The 22,267-nt window shown below is 43.9% G+C and overlaps 1 protein-coding gene across 4 annotated transcripts in view; it reads left to right on the top strand.

The window, feature by feature from the left end:
• Positions 1–22,267, top strand: part of LRP8 (LDL receptor related protein 8) — a 204,724-nt gene that overhangs the window by 164,639 nt on the left and 17,818 nt on the right. For 2 of the 4 annotated variants that reach the window (XM_081010427.1, XM_081010426.1), the window contains 8 exons: positions 2,533–2,901; positions 10,372–10,494; positions 10,826–10,948; positions 16,925–17,044; positions 17,178–17,303; positions 18,555–18,726; positions 20,884–21,111; positions 21,903–22,021. In XM_081010427.1, the coding sequence (XP_080866553.1) occupies positions 2,533–2,901; positions 10,372–10,494; positions 10,826–10,948; positions 16,925–17,044; positions 17,178–17,303; positions 18,555–18,726; positions 20,884–21,111; positions 21,903–22,021 (1,380 nt within the window). The remainder of the gene's footprint in view (positions 1–2,532; positions 2,902–10,371; positions 10,495–10,825; positions 10,949–16,924; positions 17,045–17,177; positions 17,304–18,554; positions 18,727–20,883; positions 21,112–21,902; positions 22,022–22,267) is intronic. The other 2 variants (XM_081010429.1, XM_081010428.1) reach the window with 1 other exon arrangement.

Raw genomic sequence — 22,267 nt, 5'->3', positions numbered from 1 at the left:
ACTTAAAGAGATGCAGGGTCGGCCTTTGTCACACCACACCTGTCCTGTGCCTTAGCTCACTGCACTCTACTGTTTTAAGCTGTTCTTTGCCTGCTGACTCACTTCTGGCATCGGAGCCAAGCTTGGGAGAAGCAGTTAGCTCAGTTGGTTAGAGCATGGTGCTGATGATGCCAAGGTTGCAAGTTTGATCCCTGTATGGGACAGCTGCATATTCCTGCATTGAAGTGGGTTGGACTAGATGATTCTTAGGGTCCCTTCCAACTCTACAATTCTGTGATTTCTATGAGTTTAAAACAGCAGAGTATGGTAAAGCGAAGTAGGAGGAGGGTGTGGGCTTCACTCTCCTCTTCTACTGCTTTTTATATAAAACATTACCCCACCCCCTGCCTTAAAGTCAAACAGGCATGCTTCATAAACTCTTCTATGTACAGTTTGACCCAATTCTGTGCACCTCCATCCTGCAGTTAAGTTGCATATCACAGTCTTTGGGCACAAGCCACCTGATGCTGCAAATGAAACAAGGAAAGAAATTTAGAATTGAGGCTTGCATCTAATTAGATACCTTGGCATAAATAAAGACCAGTGGACCAGTTGTGGGGTTTTTTTAACAGCCTCCTCCAGCTTAACCCCCCTCCTCCATATTGTTATTATCTCAGCTACTAGTAAGCTGTGTGGGATCTCACTGGAATGGTACAGGAGAAGCAATGTTTACTTCAACTGTTAACAAAAAAATGCCCTCTTGCGCCAATTAAAAGAACTTGTTTCCAAGAGTGATGTTTCATGTTGCATAATTTGTAAAAGTAATCATTTCCCTATGGATCCTTGAAAGTGCTGAAGCAGAGGGGTGTGTGTGTGTGTGTGTGTGTGTGTGTGTGTGTGTGTGTCTGAATAGCGAAACAAATTGCACACAATTAAGTGTTTTCAATGGTAGCTCTGGATTGGGGGGGGGGTGAATTTGCTTTTGGTAATCTAAGTGACCATTAGTTCCCTGCCACTACGGCACCTGGAAGTTTTAATTTGAACTACTTCCTCTAGTTCAACTTTGAATCAGGCATGCAGAGATTGGAGGAGAGAGAAAAATATCAATCCCAACTTTATAGCTCAGAAAACTCTCATTTGTATGCAAATGCCACACGGTGACTTCCAGGGGAAAATTTCACTGTGTTGCAAAGGGGCTTATCAGTGCAACTCAGAAGCTAAATCCCTGCGTACCTCACTGAGCATTTGCCCTATGCATACCTCTTAATGTGTTCAAAACAAGACATGCTGTGAAATTCAGAAATCTACTTACGTTTGGAGGGGAATGAAATTGGCACTCATGAAGGGCCAGAGCAGAGTATACTGTAGTGCAGATAACAAGCCTGCATGCACTTCAGTCATCCCCTGGTCTTTAACTGGGGCATTCTGATATCTGGCCTCCCCAACTGGCTGCAGTGCTGATCTCCAGCCATTCTATGCAACTGATTTGCTCTTTTCCCCCCTCCAAATTTCTACAGTTGTTCCCTCTCACTGTTTTATAGTGACCTGCAATTCTTTGATTACTCCAGTTAGATTTGCCACCTTGCTGCTTTCACACTTGAAAGAGATTTTGGACCATCTGGCCATTTTTTCCTTTAGCTCAGCCTCAATGCTAGGCAACAAGCCATTTCCCCCCTTGCATTCATTTTGAAGAGTGAGCATGAGCAAATGAAGTGTTCTCCCCCTCTTGATGCTCCCTTGGGGGTGGGGAGAAGGCACATTGCAGGGGCAACTTCTTGACTTCCTAGTTGCATACAGTATTGCATTGCGCAGCTGAAGGCACCTCTTCTCCCCCAGCCCCTTGACACTCTTGCACTCACTACAGACATAAAGATGGCACAGGACACGCCATCCTTTTTGGGTTCTTGTTGGGTTAGCAGGCACCAGCAAGGAGAGAAGTATTAAAATGAACCTTTCCTTGGTCGAATATTCAAGATATATCTTATGACCCTTCTGATCACCTGGAGTAAACTGAATACCCCTTATCCATTTGTTTGCCATCTTTGCGACTCATCCACTTCTTCTTTGTTTAGTCAGGAATGCAAGAAGTATCCCTGGGAAAAACAGGTAGCTGATTTTCCCCCGGCTCTCACTCTGCTGATGAGCAGGAAGCAGGCCATGGAAGCTGTGCACCCTTTGGTTCTGTAGTTACCATTATGAATCGGGTTGGTGTTGGTACACTGTGTGGACCTTCCAGTCCCTGAAATAGAGGTGTATAGCTTTGCCCTTGGTAGTAGTGGATAAGAATGAGGATAGCAAGAGCAATCTTTTCTTTCAATGAGGAGCAGGTGGAAGTATCAGAATGGAACAGAGTAGGAGGCAATGGTGATAAAATACACACGTGTGCATGCAATAAAAATGCATGTTAATCCCCACCCCCATTGGGAAATAGGAAACAAAAAGAGATTTGGATGGCTCTTTGGAGAAAGGCTGAAACGCTGAAAATATGGAAGACTATGTCTGTTGGGTAGGCTTGAGCTCTCCTAACTCGCCTCTTTTGCTTTTATTCCACAGTCTGTTCGCCTACTGAGTTCCAGTGCAGCAACAAGACCTGCATAGCTACAATTTTTGTCTGTGATGGTGACGATGATTGTGGTGATGGCAGTGACGAGAGGAAGTGCCCGCCCCTCACCTGCAACCCCAACGAGTTCCAGTGCAATAACAGCCTGTGCATCCCAGAGATCTGGGTCTGTGATAATCAGCCTGATTGTGAGGACCATTCTGATGAGTCAACGGAGAAATGTGGCTTCAAAGCCAAGCCACAAGCCACGAGCACCTGTGCAGCTCACGAGTTCCGGTGTGGCAATGGAGAATGCATCCATCTGAACTGGAAATGTGACGGAGATGAGGACTGCAAAGACAAGTCGGACGAGCAAGATTGTCGTAAGTGTCCACGGGGCATTGAATGGCACATGGGGAGTTATCCTTCTCATGGGGTATTTTTGTGGGCCTGTCAACGGTCATCTATCCTAAAGTGATTGCCCTTGCAATCCAGCCCTATGCATGCTTACTTGGAGGTAACGTCTCACTGAGTTCAGAGGGTCTTACTCCCAGAGATGCATAGTACTGCAGCCTTTCATGATTACATGTGAATCAGTGAATCAGAGGTTGAAGTGAGTTGCAGAAGAGCTGCCACCACCAAGCAAAACCAGGGCTGCTTTTTTCATGCATCTTTTATCCCAAGATAAGGTGTCATTAGTGGATTCGGTTGCTGTTCCATACTGACCTGTGACTCACCCAAGATAATCAGGAAAATAGTGTTGCTGAAACTCCGGATTATTATTTCAAGATAAAAATTCTGAAGTGCAGCCCCATGATAGCTAAATTATTATTGTAGAAATGAGCCCACAGGCTCCCAAGAGCAACATGCTATATTTTTAAAAGCAAACTTTATTAGTGTGTGTGTGTGTGTGTGTGTGTGTACACACACACACACACACACACACACACACACAGCAAAATACATACAATTTGTACCCAAATGTGACTTCAGCAGTTTTAGAAAAGCATGTATTTTAGATAGAACCGGCTTCAGATTTCCCTTTTTATAAATTATTTCCTTGAAATGATAATATTCTCACCATCTTATTCCTTTTTACATTTTCTTTATACAGTCTGTAGGATTATACCCATTTGGGGTATTTCCGCTACTGTTTTGCAATTACTATTATTTCCATTTTCTTTCTATGTATATAGTACAGTGGTACTTTTGTTGTCAAACGGCTTGGCTCCCAAACAAATCGGCTCCTGAACACTGCAAACCCAGAAGTGAGTGTTCCAGTTTGTGAACGTTTTTCGGAAGCCGAACATCCAACACAGCTTCTGATTGAGCGCAGGAAGTTCCTACAGTCAATTGGAAGCCGTGCCTTGGTTTTCGAATGGTTCTGGGAGTCGAACGGACTCCCGGAACAGATTAAGTTCAACAACCAAGGTACCACTGTATAATAATAATCTACACCCTTATTTATCGAATTACATATTAGCCCTTGAATCTATGAGCAACAGTTCTAGGCAAAGTGATAATGCTGCTAGCTTCTGTATAACATTTCTCCTGGCAGTTTGGTAACCAGTCAGAGTTGATGGGCTAGTTAATTCTCTTAAGGCTATCCACAGAAAAGCATTTGCAGTATACTTTTCTGCTCCTGAACTGAGATTACTGAAGAAACACTGCTATCTACAGCTGCATAAGTTTTGCATGCTAAAATAGAAGCTCCTCTCACAGAAGTCATCACGATGTTCACAGCCCCAAGTTACTGAATAATGGATTTCTCTCCAGTTAGCTTTGTGCCTTCCACAGATTGCTGCAATGTTTGGGGATGTTTCATCCATTTTTCAGATGCTAAAAAGCTTAAGCTGGTCATTCACCCAATGACTGTGGGAGAGAGAGAAGGAAATGGAGAAAATGTTTCACTGAAATAGTCATAATTGTGACACAGGAATGACATGAAATATTTACATCTAACAGCTACGTGTAAGCAGGATGGCTGACGAATGGCCATCTGTGAGGGCTGAATTTTTTCATTCCCTTTAGAAAGCCTCTTTCAATTTACATACAAAACTATGGGGGAAATCACTGGATATCATATGAATAAGTCCAATAACTAAGTGATGCCTGCCTTCAGGAATTTAACTCTGGTTTAAAAATCTCCCTTTGGGCTCCTGCATATACCACTTATTTTTCCCATCCAATCTTTGTCTTCCATCTTGCTTTTGTGACACCTCTTTCCTATATTGTGGCAAGGAATCTTAACAGGAACAGCCTAGAATTTTCTTCTTCCTTCCATGCTTTGTTTTTAATAGCTTGTTTGGATCAGTAAGATGATGTCTTATCCAACATGTGTCATTTTGATGTCCTAGAGACAAACATTATTATTATTATTATTATTATTATTATTATTTATTTGTACCCCGCCCATCTGGCTGGGTCGCCCCAGCCACTCTTCTAACAAAGATTAAAAATACATTAAAATGTCACACATTAAAAAATTCCCTAAACAGGGCTGCCTTCAGATGTCTTCTAAATGTCAGGTAGTTGTTTATCTCTTTGACATCTGATGAGAGGGCGTTCCACAGGGTGGGCGCCACTAGCGAAAAGGCCCTCTGCCTGGTTCCTTGTAGCTTTGCTTCTCGCGGTAAGGGAACCGCTAGAAGGCCCTCGGTGCTGGACCTCAGTGTCCAGGCAGAACGATGGGGGTGGAGACGCTCCTTCAGGTATACTGGGCCGAGGCCGTTTAGGGCTATAAAGGTCAGCACCAACACTTTGAATTGTGCTCAGAAACGTACTGGGAGCCAATGTAGGTCTTTCAGGACCGGTGTTATATGGTCTCAGCGGCCGCTCCCAGTCACCAGTCTAGCTGCCGCATTCTGGATTAGTTGTAGTTTCCGGGTCACCTTCAAAGGTAGCCCCATGTAGAGCGCATTGCAATAGTCCAAGCGGGAGATAACTAGAGCATGCACCACTCTGGCGAGACAGTCCACGGGCAGGTAGGGTCTCAGCCTGCATACCAGATGGAGCTGATAGACAGCTGCCCTGAATACAGAATTGACCTGTGCCTCCATGGACAGCTGTGAGTCCAAAATGACTCCCAGGCTATGCACCTGGTCCTTCAGAGGCACAGTTACCCCATTCAGGACCAGGGAGTCCTCCACACCAGCCTGCCCCCTGTCCCCCAAGAACAGTACTTCTGTCTTGTCAGGATTCAACCTCAATCCATTAGCCACCATCCGTCCTCCAACCGCCTCCAGGCATTCACACAGGACCTTCACTGGTTCTGATTTAAAAGAGAGGTAGAGTTCGTTTTGACGTAGGCTAGAAATAAGCCTTCTGCCTGCATGTTCTCTCCTCTCTTTCCTTTTCCCTGTTTTTGCATGCCTTAATTCAATACCTTCTGGTTTGTTAAAACCACAGTTTTCTGTGACACTGAGCTGATAAATCACGATTTGATATCTTTGTTTGCAGGGAATGGTCAAACCACAGTTTGAGTGTGGCTTGCTATTCTGGTGTCTACGTAGTGCTCAAACCACAGTTTTCAAATGTGAACATAATACAGAGATTATTGAATTAAGGCACAAGAGTGAGGAGAGGAAGCCACAGGCATGCAGCACATCCCTGGCCCAACAAACCATAGAAACCATGATTTGTTGGGCAAAGACCGTCAGGTCTGAAGCAGACCACAGTGATTTTTTTTCTTCCTGGAGATTTATTCCCATGTACACATTCCAGTACTATGGATCATGTTCAGCCTAGTAGAAGTGGATGCAAGCACAAGGGCTCCTGCTAACCAGCGGCGTAGCGTGGGTTGTCAGCACCCGGGACAAGGCAAGTAATTTGTGCCCCCTAACCCGGGGCAAGGCAAGTAATTTGCGCCCCCTAACCCCTAACCTGCCGCCGCTGCCAGCTTCTTCTTGCTGCTGCCTGGGCTGGTCTGGTGTGGTTCTCTCCCGCGCTCAGCGCTGCGCTGGGCGGCCGTTGCACTGTCCCTCCCCCAGATAGTCCCTCGCTCTCTCTCCGCACCGCACGCCTGGCACCCACCCCCTCCACAGTGGGCGGCGACCCAGTGGCTCGGATCGGATTTGCACAGCCAGCACTGCAGTGAGAGAGAGTGAGTGAGCCAGGTAGGGGCAGAGAGCTGCGAGTGCGAGCGCGCCCCCCCCAGATGTTGCGGCCGGTGCGGCCGGCCCCCCCTGCACCCCCCACGCTATGCCACTGCTGCTAACACAAAGGGACTTTCCCCCTTTCCTCTCCCTGAGGACTCCCAGAATTGCTCATTGAGGAGGTTGTTCTGCTGGGCAAACAGAAATGCTTGAGCTGGCATAATGTTTGCTTTAGTGCAATACTGAATTCTTCTCATCATGTTTATTGTGTTAAGTTCAAAATTCTCCTTTAAAAACATTGACATTACAAGGTCTGCTCTGGTCCCACTACACTTCTTTGTAGTGTACGTAATAGAGGGATGTCAGGAATTAAAACTGAATCTGTTCTGAGGCCAGGTTCTTTCACTTGTTGCTGTAATTACTTTGAAAGAATGAAAGCACTGGCTATGTGTTAATTATGATAAATAGTAAAAATGCTTTGGCAGAGAAACAAAAAGGGAGATGAGCAGATGAACCAAAAAATAGAAAAGGTTTGCTTCGGTGGGTGATATTTCTTGTTTCTGTAGAAGTATTAAATATTTTTAAAATCCCTTAAAATGTGCTTAGTGACAGAGCACTGTGTGTGGCATCTCCTGCAAAATAATCTGAGGTGATGGTACTGAAAGAGGCCTTTGCTTGAGATAACTGGAGAATGACTGCTGATCTAGATAGACCCTCAGAATAAGGCAACTAAAGTATCCCTAAAGACATGCATGCCTTTAAAATTATTCATATGACATACAATACATTTACCTTTGAACAATATGAAATGTAATATAAGGAGTGTTTCAGCTATTAACGACATAGCCATAAGGAGACAGGCAGGAGATCAGCATGGATTGAATATGAGCAGCACAGGGCTTGCAGCAGGTCTGATATGCTTAATGAGTGTGGCAAGCCTCTGGAAATAACCCCGTACAGGTGCATTCTTCACAGTTCCCATTTGTGCTACAAATTTTCATGTGCAACTTTGGACTAATTACTCCAAATGCCTCCATATGGCACATTTTACCAGCTGGTAACAGAAGCCCTAAGCAGTTTGGTGGGTAGGTTTTTCTGGCTGATAGAGCAGGAGAACAACCTCATCACCAAACCCTTCAAGCATTTGCATTCCATGATTCAAGTTAGTGAAGAACGACGCTGCATTGTCCCATCCTTCTATGTTTTCAACCTGCCTTATTTTTTTGTGTTCCCATATTGCTTCACATTAACAAGCTAAATGGATTGTTAACAGGCTGTCATGGACAAATAAGAACCAGCTTGGATCTATGGCTGCTCAGATCCCAAGGTGGCAATTTTCAAAATATTTGAATTGCTGATTTTTTGTTGAATTAGCTTAGTCCCATTGACTTCAATGAGGCCAAAGTGGCTTAAGTTGAAGAGGGCTGTGCTTGACAGTAGGTCCCCTATCCAAAACACGGTGATAAAACTGCAGTCCCCCAATGTACCATATGTCAGAAGGTAAACATGTAAAATGTGCCTTTTGGAATAAAAAATACCAGAGATGATCAGGACAGTGCCTTGCAATGCAACATCCACTTTTTCTGGTGCTTTCTGCCACATGTTGCTGGATCTAAAAAGAATCCCCGTAGGATAATTGCACAAAGTCCTTTTTAAAGGATGTGCTAACATGCAGCACAGAGTGGAAACCTTGGAGCACTCCTACATCTGACTTTCAACATACCTGCAAAGACACTTTTGCACTTTTTGACACTTTGGCGAGTTGGGAGGCATTTGTAATTTACTAAGGACAAACAGAAGCACTATAAAGCATTGTGCAAACAGTTCTCCTTGCCAGAGCATGGTTCAACATAGTGATCTTGAGTCCCTGTTGTGTGTATGTCCAGCATGGGGGATTGTACCTTAATGTTATCATGCCTTATGGTGCCTGCTGTGCTTGTTGCTTGTTGCCTCCTTGCTGTGCCCCAGAATATTGAGGAGCCATAATTTCTGATCTCCGGGACAGTTTGCGAAATTGCCGCAGAGATTCTGCCGGGAGGCTCTTGGATCACATGAATTAGTGTCTGTGTCATATTGCTCCAGCAACTCAATGGCAGTGATTTTCTGTCATTTAGGATAAGGATGCAATTCCCCAAAGAGGAGGCACTCAAATGAGTGCTTTGAGATAGGTTTATTCAGGGACACTGCGGCAGCTGTAAGCTTTGAAATTCAGCTCGGAGGTTGCTGCTTTGTACCCTCTAAAACCTTCAGTTGTTGCTGTTTTTTACTGACAGTTTTTTTGAAATGATAGAGACAATTAAGCTTGCTGAGCGAAAAGGTCCAGAATAAAAGGGATTGGAAGCAGCTAGGACAGAAGAAGATATCCCCATGGTAGAAGGAACTGTTGTCAACAGCAAGGCCTACTGAGAAAACCATTCTCAGCAAGAAACTGGTCAAGACCATAAGGAGAGTTAATGTACTGAAATAGGGTATTGGACTTTTTAAAAAGACAATTCAGACTGCCTCAACAGAATATGTCTATATTTGGAATGCTTTTGCGGGGGGTGATATTGATAATTTTTGATGGTGTTTTAGACTCCCTTTCTCTTATATGTACCTGCATAAGGATTTTTAAAAATGATTTATAACATTTCACCATTCACTTCCTGTTCAGTTGACAGTTTGTTTTTTCACAGCCTCTCTTTTCTCACACTGGTGAACTTTTAAGAATTTTCTTCTTTTAGATACGTATTTATTTATGAATCTGTCCCCCACATCTCAGTATAAGTATGTATGTATTTTTGTTTGCATTGAAAATTGAATAAGGAGGAAGTACCGGTAATCAAAGAAAATCTATGCTCAGCTATGAAGTTCACTGAGCGGCCCTGGGCTATTCACCCTCTTTCAGCCTAACCTCCATAACTGAATGGCTGTGAGGTCAGAATTGGGCAAGTCCCTCTCCCCACGTATGCCGCACTGAATTCTAGTGTGGTGAGCAATGGTGCCAGTCCCCACGGAAGAAACTTCAAAAGAATAAAAAATATAAACAGCAATGTAAAATACAAGATAATTTCTACAAATCGCTCTCAGCGCCAAATGACCAGCAATAATAAAAAAGCACCCACTCAGCCCAAAATATAAAAACACAATTCCTCTAACTCTTCCTTTTCTAATAACAGTGCAGCAATAAAAATATGATTCACATATTGGTTACCTGAAGAAAATAATTACTTTAGGTCCTTTCCGACAGATGGGAGTGCAGTAGCTTTCCAGAGGTCAAATGGCAATGAATTCCAGAACCCAGAGACTACCGCTGGAAACAGAACTGTTTATTTTGTTTTATTTAAGTTTTCATTTATTTAAGTCCTGCTCTTTAGGACTAGTCTATCCAAGGCAACTCACAAAGTACAGTGGCACCTCAAGTTACAAATGCCTCAGGTTACAAATACTTCAGGTTACAAACTCCGCTAACCTGGAAGAGTTACCTCAAGTTGAGAACTTTGCCCCAGGATGAGAATGAAAATCGTGTGCTGGCAGCGCAGCGGCAGCAAGAGGCCCCATTAGCAAAAGCACACCTCAGGTTAAGAACAGTTTCAGGTTAAGAACGGACCTCTGGAACGAATTAAGTTGGTAACTAGAGGTACCACTGTAATAAGAAGATAGAGTTAATTACAATAAAATCACAATCTGTTTTAAAAACAGCATTAACACTGAGGCAGAAAACATGTGTAAAAATATTCAGAAGTGTGTTAATTTTTATTCCTTCCCCCCCCCCCCAAGCTCTGGTGACCTGCAGCCCTGATGAGTTCCAGTGTGGCGATGGGACTTGCATCCATGGAGCCAAACAGTGCAACAAAGTGCATGACTGCCCTGACAACAGTGATGAGGCTGGCTGCGTTAACGGTAGGTGTAATTGGTGTCCTTGTATGGGGTATAGCAGAAACCGTTGCTCTGGAAAAGCTCACATAGATGCTAGATGCATCTAGTCCGTTTTTCACGACTCAGCTGCTCCTCACTGTGAACTTCTGGACCACCCAGCAATGAGGCTTCCCCCCCCCAAAAAAAAAAACTTTAGTAGGCTTTGCTTTTGTCACATGTTGCAGCTAAATACCCCATTGCCTAATCCCATCCCATTTCTTCTAAATTTCCTCCTCTTGCATCTTTATGTCCTTTCTTCATTTTCACGTGCCTAATCTAACGTCATCTGCTTTCCCTCCCTTGCCTGACGCAACAGAAGCGGCGTGCGAGAATCCCACCAAGTTTCAGTGTAAGAGTGGAGAGTGCATAGAGGAAGTCAAGGTGTGCGATTCGCACAGGGACTGCAGGGACTGGTCTGACGAGCCCCTGAAAGCATGTGGTACAGTACACTACTCTTCTTTATTTTGTCCTCCTGTTTTAACAATCCCTCACATCCTCTGTCTGCTTAGGGCCGTCAGAACAGGGGCATATGGCTGCTGGTGATGTGCCTAATGTAGTTTTTCTGCTCGCCTTGTTTGTGTGTCTATTGCATGGGTGCAAAAGGAACTGGAATCTAATAGTTTGAGTCATAGGCCAGGCATTGTTCTGAGGAAATGCCCTGTCACATCAGGAAATAAATCCAGGTTGATTGCAAAGAGGTTTGAACTCACACATGATATGAATTTCCCTCGTCTCCTGACCTCTTGCTGATGCTAATTATTTGTTTTAGCTATCGTAAAGTATAAGACAAGGTTTATGTGAATGTTCACATTTCTCTTACAGTTAGGTCTTATAAATGGGTGGCGTGAAGTCAACACACAGGCTCAATTCATTCTTCCATATATTTTATTTGTATGCCTTTTTTTCCAAACGAAATCATGCTCAACACTGGATACAAGAAAGAATACAGGAATGCATTTCAAATGAAGACTACAAAAACAATTTCACAATAATATAGCAAAACAATGGCATAGGAATAATGTAGCAAAACAATAGCAAATAGAATAACATATCCCCAAAAGTACATTTCAATACCATAAATATAATATGGTTACTTCAGGGGTCAGTAAACTTTTTAAGGAGGGGGCCGGTTCACAGCCCCTCAGTGGCGGGCCAGACTGTGTGCACACACAATGCACACAGTGGATGGGGGCTTCCCTCTCTCCCCCAACCCCTCTCCTCCCTTTCCTCCGCTGCTCTGCCTCCAGTTAGGAGCCACTGGCGGCGGTGGTGCCTCTCCTTTCCGGGTCACCAGCTTTCCTGGGTGCCAGGCGTGGGGCCAGGAGGCGTGCCAAGCTCCTGCCGAAGCCCCGCAACACGTCCATCACGATGTGCCCGTCATGATGCCCATAGCGTGGCCATGGACGGAGAGGTCGGTGGACGAGTGGTGAGTCTGGGCCACACCTCAGCGCGTGGGCGGCGAGGCTTCGGATTGGCTGTCTGCTGGCACCAATCAAAGCCCAGCTCCCTTCCTCCACAGGGCAGGGAGAAGCCAGGAGGAGGGAGGAGGCACCGCCACAGTGGGGGGGGGGGAATGGTGCCCGAAAAAAACTGCAGAAAAAAATGGCGCAGCCCGAATGATCATGCCGATCCAAGTGGCGATTCCAGGACCGTCCACGGGTCAGATCCAGAGGGCAATTGGGCCTGATCCGGCCCACGAGCCTTAGTTTGCCAACATCGGGGTTACTTAAACAGCATGCAGCATCCAGTAGCAAAAATAGTGCGGTCCCGAGCTTCACCTTAGTCCTAGGAACACCCCTCCTGTGATGATGCTCAGTGTCCCTCTCCTGCTGCAGCTTCTTAGAAGACCTCCAAGGGCAAGGGGTGAGGTAGCTGGAAACACCCCTCCCACGATGTTGCTTCAGATGTGCACCCAGGTAGTGACAGCATACATGTGGTAGAGAAGTGGGCAAACATGCCCCACTCTCCAGTCCACAGATAATGTCACACGTAACACGTAAACGCAGGGCATTATTTACACAAGCCCCACTACTCTTTCCTAAGGACCACACAAGTCAGGCATCCACAACAGCATATACCTACATGGGCATCACTGATATGCATGAAGTTGTTAGGGGCAGGAGGCTTACCTTCTCCCACGCCATGTGAGAGGTGTTGGCACCTGGGTAAGTGCCTGAATGGGACTCTGCAAATGCATCCTCACTTAAAAATTGCCTTTATTTTGATTGCACTCAGCAGGGGTGTGTTTATAAGAAAAGGCCTCCATGGAAGAACAGCAGCTGATTCTTTCCATAAAAATGTATCATGTAAACTCATCATAAAAACTCTGAGTGATGAGGCGCTGGGCAAATGTCATTAAGGTATAGGAATAATTCAGTTATCTGTGACTTAGAGGTGTATTCAAAAATAGCAGAATCCTGATCACATCGTTAAATAAGCCAAATATGTATTGACTGAATAATATTCACCAACAGAGTCGTCTCTTTTGGCATGTTTTTTTATTGACAAGTGATCATGAATTCAGAATAGCGTGTTCCCTTAGAGCAGAGAAAGTATAAGATCTCTTTCTAGGATGATCAAACAAAACTATTCTTATTGATGTGGACATGACTGAACTGTTAACGCTGCTGAATACGCTCTTGGCCACGAACAGAATCAGATTCTCTCTGAATACATTGTCAAGAAGGGGATTGAATAGACTGAATCTTACCATTATGGCTGTTTTCACTACTGTTTGTTTTTGTGACATCTTGAAGGCTCTGGTTATTTATTATTTATTTAGCATCAATGATAAGGTGCTGTGTAGAACATTCCTCTGTGCCTTGGCCCCATGGTTTCACCTTTTTACCCCAGTTTCTGTTTCTGGGCAACAGCAAGTCTGCCTTATTTGGCTTTGGTAAGGATTATCTTAGTGCAGGAATTGGGACCCTTGGACCCAGTTTCCATCTGCCCCCACTGGCATGGCCAATGGTCAGAGGTGGTGGTAGTTGGACACCACCTCAGTTCCATACCCCTGCTGTTGGGCTGGGTGAGAAGAAGAAGAGTTTGGATTTGATATCCCGCTTTATCACTACCCTAAGGAGTCTCAAAGCGGCTAACAATCTCCTTTCCCCTCCTCCCCCACAACAAACACTCTGTGAGGTGAGTGGGGCTGAGAGACTTCAGAGAAGTGTGACTAGCCCAAGGTCACCCAGCAGCTGCATGTGGAGGAGCGGAGACACGAACCCGGTTCCCCAGATTGCAAGACTACCGCTCTTAACCACTACACCACACTGGCTCAAGCTGAAGCTTGACAAGCTGAAGCTCAGTCCAGAAAAGTCAGAGATGGCTTAGCAATTGTATGTACCATCTGTTCTGAATTGTGTCAGGGGTATTTGGGGGTATTCTTGGATTTGCTTGTGCTTCTGGACGGCCAGGTAGTAATGCTCATCCAAAGTACCTTTTTCCACATTTGGCTGCACCTTCTCTTGGGAGGTGGAGACCTTGCCGCAGTCATGTGTGCCTGGACATCCTCAATATGGGACTGTTGTAATGCACTCGACATTGATTATCCTTGATAACTATTCAGAAGCTTGAGTTGGTCCGGAATGCAGCAGCATGATTACTTGCAAATTACAAAGAGATGGAAAATAAAACTGCAAAAATCATAATGCTGTTATACGATCTATGCTGCAATTGCACATTGCGTACAATATTTTCTAAAAAACACACCAAACCACACACACAAGGTCTGTGTGCTATCTATGCACATGCCCTGTCTGTACTTAATTGGCATAATAGAATCAGCACATTAGAAAGCAGGACAAACACAAAAGAAAACGCCTGCTGGTATGAATGGGCAAGATCAAAGTTGTTCCTCATTTATAAATTCAAATACATCTGTGGACTACTCTGGTCTAATTTGAATGGGAGAAAAGCAGATAAACAGCCAAATGCTCAAGTGTGGACAAGCCCTAAGTGCAGAGACAAGCCCTGAGGCAGAGATGAGGAGTTCCTCTGTTCTCCTTGCTAACCTCTAAATAAGACCTCCAACATTAATTATTTCCAGGCGCATGAGCACTCCCACAAGTCATCCCAGTGTTTCAGATTTGGTGTTAATCGTACCGTTTGACAACAGAAGCATCTATTCAGTGTCAAGAGCCCAGAGGCATGACTTTTTCAGTTCAAAGGTTTTGTATTTGTCATTGCACCTGCTGGGGCACTTGATATACACCCAGTTTGAGACATGAGAGTGAGTTGCAGAAGCAAGACTGCTTTAACAGATGTGGCGTAGGCTACGTTGAGTAAACCTGTCATTCTCCTCGTTTCAGTGAGATGGTTATAGAACTTGGCATAATATGCTGCAACGACCTACTGTAAACAAAAACAACAATTAATATTGAAGACCTTCTTCACGTTCCAGCAACCTTCAGTAGTGTTTCACTATGTGTATGGCCTAATTGGCTAATGTCCAATCTAGCCAATAGTCACAGCAAGATCAATCTAAACAATGGATAGCAGACAACATGCACCCACCATCATAATCTGAGGGACTGTTCTGGTCTCTGTGAACTTCCTCCTGTTAATAACATTGTTAACTGTAACATTTCTGTTCAGATAGGGTGAGAATGCTGCACCAAAACTGTTGTGGAAATCTTTCCAGTGCAGTGTTTTCTGCCTGTTACATTTTCTTCCAAGGTTCACGTCTTACCCACTAAATAACTGCATTCATGAAAAGACCGGTAGTTGGACAGCGAGGCTCAGGGAGAGAATGCATCAGCAGCTTTCCCCCCTCATGTCTTAGATTCAGACTGGTCCCAACAAATCTTCTTACTGCGGGATTCCTACATTGAACTGTACAGCAAATCCCACACTAGGAAGAAAACATTGTTCCTCACTTTGTGTAGGTTAATTGAAATGGCAAGCGAAATGTTGTTTCGGGCATTGAAATGACCTCCTTCAACCCCCTCAGCAGTTTAGAGTTGCCAGGATAAAATTGTAGTGGATTTTCAATTTCAGCTCCTGCCAATGGGGGAACAAATGGTCTGGACTCCCCCCACCCCACCCCACCCCCTACAAGTTGTCAGGGTTAGACAGGATTATTACTGGCAGGGTATCTGGAACTGCAGAGTTCCTTTGTTCCTCCTTCCATTGCGTTCCTCAAATGGAAAAACTGACATAGATTGGCTTAGCTAATTCACAGTGTAGTTGGTTAGAGTGCCAGACTGGGACAGAGGACACCAGAAATTTCAGGTGCAAAAACTGCATCTATTTTGCAGAATGCTGCTGCTGGAGTTTTCGCAGGCACCCTGTGGAGTAGCCATCTTACACTTACCTTGTGCCGTGGCTGCCTATATGTTAACTGGCCCAATTCAAGGTGTTACCTTGATATTTAAAGCACTGGACAACTTGGGACCTGGGCATTTGATGCAGCAGCCTCTCCCCATACCAGCCATCACTGAAACTGATCAAGGGGACCTTGCTTGTAGTCTCACTGACTTCTTTTGCTCATTGTCTTGGAATGTGAGACATGGCCTTCTTGGTGATTGCTCCCCAACTCTAAAATTCATTTCCCATAGAAGAGCAGACAGCAATATCACCTAGTTACAACCCATGTTCTCCCCAGGCCTTTGGGAGTACTAATAGTGCCTTAGGGCTAGGCTGTGTACTCTATTGTTTTAGTTGTATTGTAATGTGTGAAATTCATTTTAATTTAGTTGTGTATGCTGCTTTATTACCATTGTACACAGCTTTGGGACTGTTTCTTGTCAAAAAACAGTGATGATTTCTATGAAATAACTATAAAAACTCATCTGGAGGGCTAATAGGCTTCCCACCACTGGTGATCAGTGTGATGAGTAGATGTTTGTTTTTTTGCTAACTTGCTTATTATTTAAAAGTTCCATCCCTCTGCTTTGGCTTACGGAGCATACAGTGGTACGTCGGGTTACATACACTTCAGGTTGCATACGCTTCAGATTACAGACTCTGCTAACCCAGAAATAGTACCTCGGGTTAAGAACTTTGCTTCAGGATGAGAACAGAAATCGTGCTCCGGCGACACAGCGGCAGCAGGAGGCCCCATTAGCAAAAGCACACCTCAGGTTAAGAACAGTTTCAGGTTAAGAACGGACCTCCGGAACGAATTAAGTTGGTAACTAGAGGTACCACTGTATAACAGATCATAAACAAACAATAAAAGTAATTTGGACAAGGAGATAGACGTTAAGGCAAAGTTCTGTGAACAGGTCTTCCATTCAAATTGCTGCTCTGGGGAAAAAGAGATTTGGTGGCTATTTCTGTTTAGGACATCTTATACTGAGGGAATGCCATCAGTGATACCTGTTAATATATAATAATTCTGGTCTTTTTTGAAATTTGCAGCCTTAGGACTGAACCTTTTGTTAAGTCTAAATAGCCCATATCTCTCTTCTAGGAGTGAATGAATGTGCACTCAACAATGGCGGCTGCTCCCACATATGCAGAGATTTGAAGATTGGCTATGAGTGTGAGTGTCCTCCTGGATACAAGCTTCTCGACAAGAAAACATGTGGAGGTAATTTGCATAGAAGCAGCAGCTCTTTGTGTTTCTCTGTACAGCAGCACATAATTATAGTCGCTCCAGGCTCACTCCACATCCTGATGGGCTTAATTACAAGTTACTGATGATTTTTAAACTTCCCTTCCAGACATAGATGAATGTGAGAATCCCGATGCTTGTAGCCAGATCTGCATCAACTACAAGGGAGACTATAAATGCGAATGCTATGAGGGTTACGAGATGGACACTCTGTCCAAAAACTGCAAAGCTGTAGGTAAGGAAATGCTCTAATCCATTCTGCATGATCCATAGAAAGCCAGGTGCAGGCTTGAGGACGCACAAGTAGAATTGACAAGTAACTCTGTTGAGATGATTGTTCAAAAGTCAAACATGATAGATGGCTCAGTTTGCAAAGTGGAAGGAAAGTGCTTGTTCTAGAATCTAGAGGATGCAAACAGCTCCGTTTGGACTAATTCACATGCTACATTTCTACAGAAACAGGCAGGAACTGCTGTTCCATGTACTTGCAAAGGAAAACCTAATGAATGAATTGTTACTTGCAGAATTCTAAAATGAATTCTTACAACGTTTAGTTTTCTTTGCAAGGTATATAGAATTTGTCTTCATCAAGCTATCCTCTTGCTTTCACATTATCTGTGAGGTGGTAGTCAACATATGCTGTAATACTAAAATATCCTTTATTAGGCATAGCAAACCACACATTATACAAAAACACCATATACAAATTGTGCAAAATACAAGCTCAATATGCTGTAATAGAATCTGTACTCCTTCCTAAATGCCTTGATTCCATCTTAGATTCATTCTCTAGACCTGCCCCTTTGATCTAGATGGGGGGGGGGATCTCCCTATTATTTCTTCAGTAACTAGATATAATAATGGTTGTTTGAAGCATTTTCTTTCTAAATTTTTAATGATAGAAAAATCTAATTGTGGAACATTGTCTGCATTAGGACCTCATGATAAACCATAGAATATCATGATGGAAATAAGCCTAGCTCCCACCCCCAGGTCATGCACTCCTCTCATTTTCTTCCAGCACAGCTGCAATGATGAGTTTGGAAGCTTTGCCTTCCATTTTCATGAAATATTTCAGCCAATATTTCATGAAACTTGCCCTTGATTTTATTTTTTAATAGACAGATTTCACTGCAGGGGAGATTCCTGCGTTGCTCTTAATGCAATGTTCCCAATCCTCCAAGTGTTCAGGTGTGTGAGTGACTCTTCCATCTGCCAAGTTGAGAGAAATAATGTGTGAGTTGCCACTTAGCTACAGCAAATGTGACTTGCTAGTGCCGGTAAGAACAGCAGCCACTACTGATCCTTCCTGTTGTTCTAGCCAGTTTCAGATACTCCCAAAGCTTCTATTTTCCTTCCAGCTCAGACATGCTCTTATGACAAAGCAACAGAAGTGAGATCTAACTCTGCACCAGAGAGCTATGTTATCTTCTAAGCTGCTTAAAAAAATAAAATAAAGTAACTTCCGGAGTTCTGTTCCATGCAGGGAAGAGCCCGTATTTGGTTTTCACAAATCGTCATGAAGTACGCAAGATAGACTTGGTGAAAAGGGACTACTCTCGCATCATCCCCATGCTGAAGAACGTGGTTGCTTTGGATGTGGAGGTGGCAACAAACAGGATATACTGGTGTGATTTATTCTACAGGAAAATATACAGGTGCGGGGCTCTCATTTGGCTACCCAAATGGCCACGTCTTATGTCAACTTAATTGCAAGGTCTTTCAGAACTCTGATTTTTTCCCCTCTTCAGTGTGGCATCGGAAATGTGCCTGTTGAAAGTGTGCATCTGTGTGCCTTTGGGGTGCAACGCCCAGATGCATGTGCTGAGACTGTGTCTAATTACACAGTGAAACAGCATTTGCTTGCTGCAACAAAGCTGACCTTCTCTCTTAGGCACTCAGATCTGAATTACTATTGCCCCCTGCTGCACCATCTGTAGTTCCTCATGCTTGTTTCCAGCTAATAATCAGAGGCAGGTTCACTGTGACCTGCAGACTAGGAAAGGTGATTTCAAAGATCAGCAAGCCAACTCCGGGAGAAGAGGAAGCTTTTCTAAGATATGGCCAGTTAATAACACTGAAATAGCTGGCTGGGGATTCAAAGAGAGTGATGGAGCCTACAAAAAAGAAAGAGCCAGCAGAAATGTGGTGGAAGGGAGACTTGCTCTATAAACTGTGAACCTTGCAAAATGTATAGTAAAGGCCAAAGCTAGGATCTGCCCTTTAAAACCTGGATAATTATTTAACATTGCACTTCTTCTATACCGTACTGGCAGCAAATATCTTTCAGGCTTCTTTTATTGCCAAGGGTTTATTCTCCTCGTTACCAGCAACTGTAACAGTTTTGCCCTGAGCTTTATAGCTATACTTGGTTATGGTTATTGCTGTTGTTTTTCCATCGGTGCCCATTTGAAGCCCATGGCATGGGCAGCTGACTTTTGTTGCCTTCAACAAATAAGCTACACTTCTATTTTTCTGCATAGGGATGGAGGAAGAGAGGTGATTTTCATGCCCTAAGTTCTGCTTTTGCAGAAACCAGCAGCTGTATATTGTTATTGCTGCTTGCTTCTCCTTCAACAGGAAGGGAGATAAAGCGCCCCTCTTCCCCCCCACTCTCCATGGAGAAAAGAAGGGTCCAGTTTCCCCTTCCCATTGGAATTCTGCAGGGGGCAGAAGCAGCAAGACACTGGAGAAAATGGGTAGAGAACGGTTATTCTCCCTGTCTTATAACACTAGAATTCATAGATATCCAATGAAGAGGAATGTTGGAAGATTCGGGACAGATAAAAGAACGTACTTCTTCACCCACCAGTTGGGATGGCCACCAATTGGATGACTTTAAATGAGAATAAGATGAATTCATGGAGGATAAGTTATTGATGGCTATTAGCCATGATAACTATTCTCTGTCTCCATGGTCAACGACGGTAATGCTTCTGAATGCCAGTTGCTGGAAACTGCAGGAGGGGAGAGCGCTGTTTTGTTCAGATCCTCTTTTCAGGTTTCCCACAGGGCTCTGGTTGGCTACTGTGAGAACAGGATGCTGGACCAGGTGTGCCAGATCTAGGTGGGCCTGATATAGACATAAGCTCCAGGAAAGTACAACAGGATGAAAGCCACCTCACCTTTCTTCCTTGTTCTCTGTGGAGGAAAGACAAGAGAGTTTTGTTTCCACAAAAAGAAGAAAAAAACAACCTAGCTGTACCTTTCTGACTCCTGAAAAAAATTTGGGGGAAGTCAGAAATAAATTACCACTTATTTTCTGCATGGGATGTAGGGGATATAGAAGATGTGAATATGTCTCTCCCCTCCATCCCCATTTGTTTTCTGCAAGAGAACAGTGAGGCATGTCTGGCAATTTATGAAAAACCACAATTCAGAGCAAAACTACATTTCCTCCTTCTTGAGAAGGAAAAAGAAAAGTGCTATTTCCCCCTGTAAGTTGGGCTTTGGGGGAAAGCACCAGAAGCAGTAGCTGCCTCTGTCCTGCTGCTAAAGAGTCTTTCCTTATCAAACCATTTCTCAAGAATGGAAGAGCTGGCCGGTAGAAACAACTGTGTATGTTGAGAGCTGCCCCTATCCAGGAACATGCAAATGTGCATAATATGTTTATTTGATGAATAAGCTTTCCCTTTTTTAGTATGGCTTTTCTCATTGTAGAATGTCAAACTGGGGATGCAGAATTATCCTATCATGATCCTAATGGTGAAGTTTCGTGCCTTGTTTGCAACTCTTTTCCTTTCCTTCTGCATAAAGGTGGCCTTTCCTCCACCTCCCTAAATAAATACAGTGATAATTTTGTCTCCTCTCCGCAGTGCCTACATAGACAAAGCCAGCGACACAGCTGAGCAAATGGTCCTAATTGATAGCCACTTGAACTCTCCTGAAGGCCTGGCAATGGATTGGGTTCACAAGAACATCTACTGGACAGATTCGGGAAACAAGACCATTTCTGTTGCCACAGCTGATGGGAGTAAGAGGAGGACACTTTTCAGTACTAACTTAAGTGAGCCCAGAGCCATTGTGGTGGATCCAACGCGGGGGTAGGTGTAAAAGAGGGAACACTCATGTCATATATTGCTAAACATATTCCCTGCTTTCCCTTGGTCCTTCTAGCTTGCCAGACTGTAGAATGCAATGCAATCAGAGTTTATTGTCTAGGGCGCTTTGCTAAGATAATCAGTGCATTACAGCATACAGAAGTCTGATTGCTAGGCAGAATGATTTTAAAATGACAGTATCAGCAGGACTGATTCATACAGTTCTTCATGATTAACCAAGGGATTGGAGTTTGTGGAGTGTTAGGAACATTAGAGGGTGTGGGATCCTTCCTCAGAACAGGAAATTGGATCAGATGTCCTTTTGTATTCTTCCCATCTTTATAGTTCTTTTTAGAACCCAGATTGGCCCATTCTAGTCTGGTTCTGTTTTATGAATTCATCAACTCTATCTCCCAATTCTGCTGAAGTGATATGAAGAATGCTGCAAATGGCTTTCTTCCTCAGTGCATTTATGCCAAATCAGTCTTTATAGTCAGAGGCTCATCACACAGCTGCATCGCTAGATATTTGTGTAAGGCAGCCATTGGTTGACTTGCTGCTTCGTGGTTAACCTAGAGTTCATGAGAACTACTAAAAAGAATGTAGGACCGTTCTCGGCCAAATTAATCCTCCTTACAGAACCCAATCATCTGAAATAGTTTAAGTTTTCAGAAGCAGTCTGCAGCAACTCAAAATTAGCACCACATTTTTAAAGACAGCTCAGTTCAGTAATTGTGTGAGCTTTGTCATAGCACACGGCCTTCTCATCTGCTTTCTCTGCCCTTCTCCGATAGATTCATGTATTGGTCTGACTGGGGTGACATAGCAAAAATTGAGAAGTCTGGCTTGAACGGCGTAGATCGGCAAGTGCTTGTGATGGACAACATTGAATGGCCCAATGGCATCACACTAGGTAAGGCTACAATCCTAAACCCATTTGCCTGGGACTAAACCCTGTTGAATTTCAATAGGACTTACTTCTGAGTAGACATGATTAGGATTTTTCTGTAAGGTGCATAAATGGGACCAGATCATTGTAAATTACCAATGTTCCTGGAAATAGGAATATAGGAAGCTGTCGCATACCCAGCCAGACCATTGGCCAAGCAAACTCAGTGTTGTCTACAGTGACTTCGCATTGGGTTTCAGCTAGTCTTTC

The sequence above is a fragment of the Podarcis pityusensis genome, assembly GCF_964106645.2.
Source record: "Podarcis pityusensis genome assembly, chromosome: 6".
In the NCBI taxonomy this organism is placed as follows: domain Eukaryota; kingdom Metazoa; phylum Chordata; class Lepidosauria; order Squamata; family Lacertidae; genus Podarcis; species Podarcis pityusensis.
This window is presented reverse-complemented; position numbering and strand designations above follow the sequence as displayed.